At 36.1% G+C, this 8,399-nt stretch overlaps 1 protein-coding gene across 1 annotated transcript; it reads right to left on the bottom strand.

The window, feature by feature from the left end:
• Positions 1–776: 776 nt before the first annotated feature.
• LOC143575363 (chloride channel protein CLC-c-like) lies at positions 777–7,168 on the bottom strand. Its single transcript, XM_077059763.1, has 7 exons — positions 6,978–7,168; positions 5,900–6,100; positions 5,637–5,814; positions 5,306–5,568; positions 3,671–3,940; positions 1,697–2,825; positions 777–1,083 (listed from the first exon to the last, which is right to left on the bottom strand). Exons 1-7 carry the CDS (start codon positions 7,157–7,159, stop codon positions 994–996), a joined length of 2,313 nt encoding a protein of 770 aa, XP_076915878.1. The 5' UTR covers positions 7,160–7,168; the 3' UTR covers positions 777–993.
• Between the last annotated feature and the right edge of the window lie 1,231 nt (positions 7,169–8,399).

The following is an 8,399-nucleotide window of genomic DNA, read 5'->3' as shown; positions in this document are numbered from 1 at the left end:
TGTGCTATTGAAATTGAATCACCTGTTGTACTGTTGTTAATGGAAGAAGTAAGGCAAGAGTTATACAAAACTCAAGTTACAGTAGTTGTGTTCATATGCTCATGTTTGTCTTGATGAATGATTTGCAATTGCATGGGTTGGATTTAAAATGAAAGATGAATTTGTAGGTATAATAAAGTTGCTGCATTATTTATATTATTTCCCAACTAAATAATATTAAAGTTGCTGCATTATAAAAATCCCATGAAACCCGAGAACCTACGAACCCGAATTTGTAAAATCGGTTTCAATACCTGGACCGAGCCATTTATAAAAGGTCCGGTTCCAGGTATGAAAAATCATCCAAACCGATTCCGGTCCAGAACATACCTATTGGTTAACATGTGAAAGTTAGGATAATTTTTCCAAAAATTTTAATAGAAATATATAATAAGAAAAAATATTATGTAGTTAAATTGTAAATGAATAGAAAGAGAAAAAATAATAAAAAAAAGAATATAGAGATAGATATAGAGGATAGGATGTGGATTTTTTTTTAACATGAGAGGCAAGTAGTTATTTTTTTGTTAAATTATAGGGAATAGGGTTATAAAGATAATGAAAGAGATGTGAATGCTTACACATATTTTTTTAAAAAACATCGGTCAAAATGTCTATTAATTTTTTCCAAGGATTTGAATTGAGCAAGTGAGAACCATTGCCTTTGGTTTTAGAGTTTAAACAGAGAACGAAAAGGGAGTACAAAAAATATATAAAATATAGTTCTATTGTTAAAAACTCATTGTAACACCATATATTAACATACAGTTCAACCTTTGTTCTTACAAGGAAAAACAACACTCGTCTCTCTCTATAAACCCTACAAACAGCATTTGTACCTTTCTCCTTTGGCTCCCACAAAATCAATTTCACAAAAGAATAATAATATCCGACAATCGACTTGCATTCAACAATTGTCAAAACCGACATATAAAACGCAACACCGCCTTTGAACTACTTGTGAGGGTCGATATGCGGGTAGAGTCCCAATATGTGCTCTGGCATGAAGTCATGCCGTGTCAAGATACCAACTATCGGTGGCCTCTGCAAAGAAAATATAAATGTAAATAAAGATTAAAGAATAAGGGGTTGGCGATTTCAACTCGTTGACTTGGTCAACGAGTCAGCACGGGTCAAATTCACATTATGTTTTAGCTCTAACAATTTAACGCACAAAGTAAAAGTAAACTTTTCTCAAAAAGAAAACGGGAAAATATAAGCTATATTTAGGAGGAAAAAAAACTATCTAAATACTCTGATTTGACCAAAAACTAGTATAAAATGTACACGAAATGATATAATTATATCAAGTTCAGGCAGAAAAGGTCAACGCGTACCAAAGGTAACGAACGCACTTTGTCAACGGGTCAAATTCAGATTAGGTTTTAGCAACATTTTAACATACAAGTTAAAAAAAAAAAGTATCATTAAAAGGAAACATGTCAAAAATAACTTTAGTTTCCGCAAAAACTTTCAAGATCATTTTATTCAAGAAAAACCTAGTATAAAATGTCCAGGAAATGATTAAATCATTTAACATTTAGGCAAAATGTGTCAGCCCAATCCGAAAAGTAGCCATTTTGACCCTAAGTCAACTCTAGTCAACAGACCAATAACATAATAATAATAATAAATTAAAGAAAGAAAGAAAGATTACCCCAGGAGTCTTTGGCACGACACACAAATGCCTAAGACCAAGTTCTCTAAACGCAACTGCAGCTTTAGCCAAAGACATGGTTTCCACCACCGTATACGGCGATGTATTCGTAATCGGATGAAGATCAACATACATTTCCATCTCCTCGGCACCGATATCCAAATCTTCCAACTTCAACCCTTTCCCTGACCCCGCTTTCGCAAAATCAAACGCGTGGTACCTTTTCAACGTCTCCATCCCACTCAGCCGCCTGTGTCGCGTAAACACCTTCCCTTTAAGCAAAACAAGCAAATGCGACCGTAACACCATCCCACACAACTCCGGTGCGTCGGTTATTGGCGGCTCGTCAATTACCGGAAACCCGTTGTGCGACGTCATTCTTAGCGAATGAAGTATGTTCCCAACCTTTTCAACACCCGAGAATGTTATCAACGGGCCAGAAACGACATCACCCGCGACTAAATGCCGCATGTACGGTTCGGCGTGCGCTTCAAGAAACGGTAACCCTTTCATCGTTACAATTTGGTCATACACGCCTTTGTTGAAACAATCGGCTACGGTTTTTGAAATAAGAAGAACGAGCATCATTAGCGGAAGCATTAGAAGATTGTTCGTGAGCTCGAGAAGAATAACGCATAATGAAACCGTCATTCGCATCGTGCCGCCAAGGAACGACGCAGCACCAAGTAACGCGAAAAGGCCCGCGTCAAGGTTAGCAATGGGACCGAGGAGCCACCCCATGAGGCGACCGTATGATGCGCCAGCTAATATTACAGGGATGAATAAACCGGATGGGATGGCGATTCCGTATGTTATTATGCCGAGGAAATACATGGCGAAGAAGAAGAAAACGAGGCTCGGGATGCGGAACTCGTTGGTGTTAAGCGAGCTGAATAGGCTTCGAATGGCGTCGTCGTTGGTTGTGAGTAGAAGTGAGGCGAGGTCGTTGTAGTGGCCTGCGGGACACTGGAAGCTTTTGTAGCTTCCGGACCGGCCTTTTGTCGGGCATTCTTCTTTTGAGTTGACGGGGCATGGGATGCAGTTTGCCAGCCATGGGACGCCGAACGCGCAACAAGAAGTTAGGATTGAAACGGTGATGACTAGAAGGACCCTGAAACCGGGACCTCTCCTGCAATTGTTTTTAAGAATTAGTAAAAGTAAAATTACCGACTCGTAACGGAAATAAACAACATGACCGAACCCAAGACAGTTTGGTTCAATAGTTTTTTAAAAGATCAAACTTCTGGTTGGGTTGGGTTTGGTTTGGTTTTGCATGTGCCAAAAACCGTAAACACTGAACAGAACCCATAAAAACCGAAGAACCGGACTTTTGTTATTGAATTTATGGATTGCGGTTATTATTTATGTGTGCTAAGTAATTTATAAAAAAAAATAATAATAAATGGTGTAGCCCAAAAAGTTTAGATCGACATGTGTAATAATCAACTACTTTTTAATTATCATAAAATATAGACCAAAAGTCTAAAGCCTAAATTCACTGTTTTTGACCATTTTTCAGGCCCATAAAAGTTTAAAGCTCAGCTGGAAAAACAGTACTGAACCCATTGCTACAACTGAAAAGCCAGACCGTTTCCAAAAACTCAAGAACCAAATTTTTCGGTTTTTGGTACGGATTCAGCACAAAACCGACTCATGGACGGATAAATATGTAGGTCAGGGTTCGTCAAATCAACCCGCCAACCCGGCACGATTCCACCCCTAGTAATACACCAATGACAGTTAATATATAAATTGACCAAAAAGGACATTCTTGGGAAAGATGAGAGTTCAATCATCGTGTGACTGGAGTAAAAAAAAAAGTAAGTAAAATTAGATTAAAAGAAGGGTAATTACGTAATTCTACTGAACCTTTGAATAAGACGATCATATTGACGTACGTGTGTGTGTGTGTGTGTGTGTGTTGTATCAAGATTCAAGAAAGATAAAAGGATTATGAAAATGAAAAGTGCTTACTCATTGATAATGCTGTAAGTCCTCAAGACCTTATCAACAAGATAATTGTAAATGCTTCCAAATATCCCACCAATTACTCCAAGCAACATAATGGCAAGGAGATCGATAGTGTTGTAAGAAGGTACTGAATTATTAATATCGAACATGATCAAACCTCCTTCACCAAACAATCCGCACTGTCCGTTTTTGCAATATTCAATCAGACCCTTCAAAACCACAGCCACTACAGCGGTTGTGAAGAACGTTCTCCAAAGAAGAGCGCTCCGCCACCTGTAAACACCATATGTGAATAAGGTTTCGGTTAATCAGTTTACATGTTGGTTCGGTTCAGTTATGGCTCGGTTAACTCTTAGCTAGATTTGATCGGGCCTGACTAAATCGGCCCACAATATTGTAATCAGGCCTAGATTTGGTGTTGTAGTTTTTATAATTTGTTAAATTCATGTAGTTAATAAATATATTAGTATATAAATGGTGAATATATCAGTAACCTTCAGTAAATAATAAATGTATAGTGAAATCAAAGGTTATTGACGCAATCCATTCGGTTGTTGAAGTCGGTTACTGCAAGCTTGACCATAACCGAAACCGAACCACTGGTTAATTCAGTTATGACTTATGAGTGGGTCGGTTATGGGTTGGTTATCTGTTAATCGGTTGATGCTTGTATTTTCATTTAATTAATATTAAGTCAACAAATTACATAGAAAAGTAGCTAACTTTGGTTAATTTCTCAATTGGTTAACAACGTTTATACTTTATAGGCTATCTTCTAAGTTAACTGGCATCCAAGTGCCACAACAACTAGAGGTGCTCATGGTCCGGTTTTGATGGTTTTTGGGTCAAACGCAAACCAAAACGTTAGTAACGCTTTTTATCACTGCAAAATGAAATAAAACCGTTGAAAACTGAACCCAAACTGCTACTATCGAGTTGGTTTCACGATTTGAACTTGTTACGCCTTTACAAAAAAGTATACATTAAATATGAGTTTGGTAAACAAATATGATAGATAATGATATTTTGGTTAATTGTCTGGTTTGATAGACAATGATTTTTCTAAATCTAACAGGAAACTAATTATCAATTCGGTAAACAAGATTATTTAGGAAAAACAAAACAGAACAAAAAGGGGGACTCAAACATATCTAAGTAAGATTATAAATAAAATCGAGCGACCGACTGACCGACCGAATATTAAAAAAATGACCATATACATAAAAAAATAAAAATCGATGACCGGTTTGGACGGTTCATTATTTTAAACTGAACTGTGAACACCCTTAATGCCAGCATCACATCTGTGTCCTGTTAAAAAAGGTCAAACTTGGTCAAGCTTACTGCCATGCTGACAAGTCAAACGTGGTCAAAATCAAGATCAACTCAGTGTTCTTATGGAATATTTTAAAAACCCAAACAGTTTTTTTTTTTTTTCAACAAAATTAATTACCTTTATATGCAATTAACTTTATTAAAAGTGCAACCGGCAAGTGATTATTGGTCATATGTGTTTCACTTTCACAAAAGGTTAATTAGCATTCTTCCTATGAATTCAAATGCTTGTACACGTAATTATTTTAAATTGTTTATAAACATCTACTACTCAATGATTAAAAGTGAGAGAAAGAGAAAGACCATGAGGCTGCTTCTTCAAGAGCAAAGAGGACCCCACCAACGGGTGCACGAAACGCAGCAGCAACACCAGCAGCAGCACCACACGTGATCAAATCCCTTCGGTCCCTATCATTTTTAAAGTATCTAAGCCAAGTCCACGTCAAATGGTACTTTCTAGAACCACCCTGTCCCAGCAAGTTAGCTATGCACGCCCCCGTGTGGACCATCGGTCCTTCCTTTCCCACCACAAATCCAGCAGCCACCCCAAATATTGATCCAAATATCTGACCAAATAACATCATTAGCCAACGGTCCAGCAAAGCGTACACATGATAATGCATAGGGTACACACCTTTACAAAGAGGGTACTTGGAGCCAATATAGAATGTGCATCTACACCATTAAGATAAGCTTTAACCTCGGATATACCTGAACCAGCTGCTGCGGGTGCAACATAAGCACAAAGAACTGCAGCACAAGTTGCAAGAACCACATTACAACCAGCTAAAGCACCAAACGCCAAATAATAACTGCATATACAGAAACAATAATTATTAAGAAAAATGGATATGCAGTTACGCACGAAAGCAAAAGGGTAGAAAGTTTTAGGCTTACCTTTGCTTAAGCATGAGATTGCCGGTGAGAAGAAGCTTAAAACCGGCAATGTTTTCAACTGCAATGTTATTGAAAAAGCCCACAAGCCCTGTAGCTAATCCTATAAGAAGTACAAGTGTCCACTTTAAGACAACATATTGAAATATTTGCACCTTCTTCCTTGACCTCCAATCCTGTTTAAAAAGATCATTTTCTACTATCCTGCATAAATATACAATGAAATCAAATGTTAAAAGAAACAATACTAACATGTACTTCAAGACAATACTAATGCTAGGATCGGGTGGGTAGCAAACACACACACACAAACAGGAGAAAAGTAAAGAACACGAGGATTTACGTGGTTCGGTCTAAACTGACCTACATCCACGGGCTACAACCAGGATATAGTATGATTGCTCTATACTCTTGTGATGAGAGATTACAGGTAAAAGGTGTCATATGTATAATACAAGATTACATTTACTGCTTAATCGTCAAAAAAAAAAAACTAATTATGGGCCAAAAAAAAAAACCGTGCGTTAAATTTCCTACCACTTTAATCATCTTCTAATCCAGACCCAATTAGCATCCGTAAACCCAACTAGAGGTGGGCAAAAAAACCCGAAAATCGAACTGGTTTGAAACCGATATGTAGAAACCGGTTGCAGTTTTCTCCATGAACCGAACCGGTTAAGGGTTGTTTTAAACCGGTTTGTGCACATGTAAACCCAACAACTAATACAAAACACGTATTCATCATGTCATGTTGCCATGTGGTTTAGGTCAAATCATATGACACATGTAATTATCAAGAGAGCAATCGAGATCTAGACTTCCATCACATATATGACATGAAGATGAAAAGTACTGAATGATTTTGTGAATATGAATTTAAAAATCTGTTGATCATCCTTGAAAGAAATTAGGAAAATTCAAAGGAAACATGGTAATGATTAAAGTGCAAAAAAGAATCAAGAATAGCCCCAAAAGCAACAACTTTCTTCCCATTTTTAACATATACTCATGTAATAAACAACATATCATCATCCATTAACTATAATAATAATAAATAAAAGAAAAAGAAAGAATTAATTACTCATAATCAAGTGACTCAATTGGGCAAACTTTAGCACCAACAATAGCAATCTGTGACGTGGTGTTGACTCTGCTCTTCAAAAGCAGTGGCTCACGTATCTCAACTGCAGATTCATTTCTCTCCATCTTCTCACCCACTTCGCTTTCGATATCCACATTACTATTATTATTATTATTATCCATCAACTCAACTCTGTATCTCAAATTCAGCACACCAATTCAGTTAGAAGAAGAAAGAAGAAGAATCTTGGATTATTATTATTAAGAAAACGAATATGAATAATAATTGTGGAGAGAGAAGCAAGGAACGGTTTTAGTTGACGAATGAATGAATCTTATGAGGAGATGCGTGAGCGATGAGTCTTGTGTTTATCCACGTTTGTAATTCTAACTGGTCGTGTTAACAACTTTCTTTCGACAGCTCATCTTAAAACAATTATAGAATGATTTTTAATATTTAGGATAATCTCTCCTCTTACAAAAGTAAATCGATTTTTAAATATTTAGGATATCTTACTTTTTTATTTAATTAAGCAAAATTATTAAATATTTAGGATATCTTACTTTTTTATTTAATTAAGTAAAATTATGAATATTAGTTTGCTGTTAAGCCTACATTCATGACAATCATAATCTTCTAATATCCAGAGTCGTCGGAGCATCTTATCATCATTGCACGATGGCTAATTGGGTTTGATCGATTATTCCCGCTTGGCTTAAATTACCCATGCCCGATAACTTTGGCTTCGTGAGGGACCTATTCGAGTATCCAAATAAAAATAAACTTAAGAATAACAAGGAGGAGCGTGAAGTGATGCAAACAATTTCATTACTTACGTGTTGGATGCTTTGAAGAGCCTGAAATGATATTATTTTTAATAACAAACCATTCTCGATGGTGATTTGGTGAATGACATCAAGACGACTTCCTTTCTAGGAGAAAACACATGGGCTTGGAATGGGAGAAGTGGTACAAGTTTAATTTTGTTAATTTTTCTATTTAAGCAGTTTGTAAAAGCTTTGTAGCTTGATATATGTTCATTTTCTTTGTTTGTACGTTCGGGCTTATTGTGGCTTGTAAGTTGTCTCTTTTTCTTGTTTTAAATATCGTGTCTCTCAAAAAAAAAAACTAGTTATCAATGGATCATTGGTCAAAACTATTTTGACAATTAAGTTATAAAATAGTCAATTTTTCTTCGTAATCTTCTAATCTTGTATCTCATTTATCCTAGCTATCTATGGGTTAGGAGTCAAAACTATTTTGACAATTGGGTTATTAAATAGTCAGAAAATTATAAGTAACATATTGATTGAAAATCAAATAAGTAGAAATATGAAAGTTAAACAAGTAGAAAAAAACCAAAAATGATATTTTCTAGGGGTGGTTTGTTCCATCAATATTTAGTTTTTTTACATGGATACT

This window comes from Bidens hawaiensis, unplaced genomic scaffold (assembly GCF_021521415.1).
Source record: "Bidens hawaiensis isolate Kalapana, Puna unplaced genomic scaffold, B.hawaiensis_p1.1 tig00027342_1, whole genome shotgun sequence".
In the NCBI taxonomy this organism is placed as follows: domain Eukaryota; kingdom Viridiplantae; phylum Streptophyta; class Magnoliopsida; order Asterales; family Asteraceae; genus Bidens; species Bidens hawaiensis.
The sequence above is the reverse complement of the archived record's forward strand: the minus strand, read 5'-3'. Positions and strand labels throughout refer to the sequence as shown.

Coding starts and splice junctions, on each gene's coding strand:
- LOC143575363 (XM_077059763.1), bottom strand. CDS start 7,159: ATGGATAATAATAATAATAATAGTAATGTGGATATCGAAAGCGAAGTG. Junction 6,101..6,977: donor ATTGAGTCACTTGATTATGA/GTAATTAATTCT, acceptor ATATTTATGCAG/GATAGTAGAAAATGATCTTT. Junction 5,569..5,636: donor CAAGTACCCTCTTTGTAAAG/GTGTGTACCCTA, acceptor TTATTTGGTCAG/ATATTTGGATCAATATTTGG.